This window comes from Bison bison, unplaced genomic scaffold (assembly GCF_000754665.1).
Source record: "Bison bison bison isolate TAMUID 2011002044 unplaced genomic scaffold, Bison_UMD1.0 scf7180017862188, whole genome shotgun sequence".
NCBI classification, from domain to species: domain Eukaryota; kingdom Metazoa; phylum Chordata; class Mammalia; order Artiodactyla; family Bovidae; genus Bison; species Bison bison.
In genome coordinates this window covers 1-877 of record NW_011492760.1, presented here as the reverse complement: position 1 = coordinate 877, position 877 = coordinate 1, and the positions used below count along the sequence as shown (strand labels likewise).

General features: G+C 64.2%; 1 protein-coding gene across 1 annotated transcript in view; it reads left to right on the top strand.

Moving 5' to 3' along the window:
• Positions 1–873, top strand: part of LOC104983318 (tubulin beta-2A chain-like) — a gene marked incomplete at its 3' end in the record, with an annotated part of 27,425 nt that extends 26,552 nt beyond the window's left edge. The window contains exon 13 of the mRNA XM_010832756.1: positions 1–873. Coding sequence (XP_010831058.1) covers positions 1–873 — 873 coding nt within the window.
• Between the last annotated feature and the right edge of the window lie 4 nt (positions 874–877).

The following is an 877-nucleotide window of genomic DNA, read 5'->3' as shown; positions in this document are numbered from 1 at the left end:
GAGCTGGTGGACTCGGTCCTGGACGTGGTCAGGAAGGAGTCCGAGAGCTGTGACTGTCTGCAGGGCTTCCAGCTGACCCACTCGCTGGGGGGCGGCACGGGGTCTGGGATGGGGACCCTTCTCATTAGTAAGATCCGCGAGGAGTACCCCGACCGCATCATGAACACCTTCAGCGTCATGCCCTCGCCCAAGGTGTCCGACACGGTGGTGGAGCCCTACAACGCCACCCTGTCCGTGCACCAGCTGGTGGAGAACACGGATGAGACCTACTCGATTGACAACGAGGCGCTGTATGACATCTGCTTCCGCACCCTGAAACTGACCACCCCCACCTACGGGGACCTCAACCACCTGGTGTCGGCCACCATGAGCGGGGTCACCACCTGCCTGCGCTTCCCGGGCCAGCTCAACGCCGACCTGCGCAAGCTGGCCGTGAACATGGTGCCCTTCCCGCGCCTGCACTTCTTCATGCCCGGCTTCGCGCCGCTCACCAGCCGGGGCAGCCAGCAGTACCGGGCGCTGACGGTGCCCGAGCTGACCCAGCAGATGTTCGACTCCAAGAACATGATGGCCGCCTGCGACCCGCGCCACGGCCGCTACCTGACCGTGGCCGCCATCTTCCGGGGCCGCATGTCCATGAAGGAGGTGGACGAGCAGATGCTCAACGTGCAGAACAAGAACAGCAGCTACTTCGTGGAGTGGATCCCCAACAACGTGAAGACGGCCGTGTGCGACATCCCGCCCCGCGGCCTGAAGATGTCGGCCACGTTCATCGGCAACAGCACGGCCATCCAGGAGCTGTTCAAGCGCATCTCGGAGCAGTTCACGGCCATGTTCCGGCGCAAGGCCTTCCTGCACTGGTACACGGGCGAGGGCA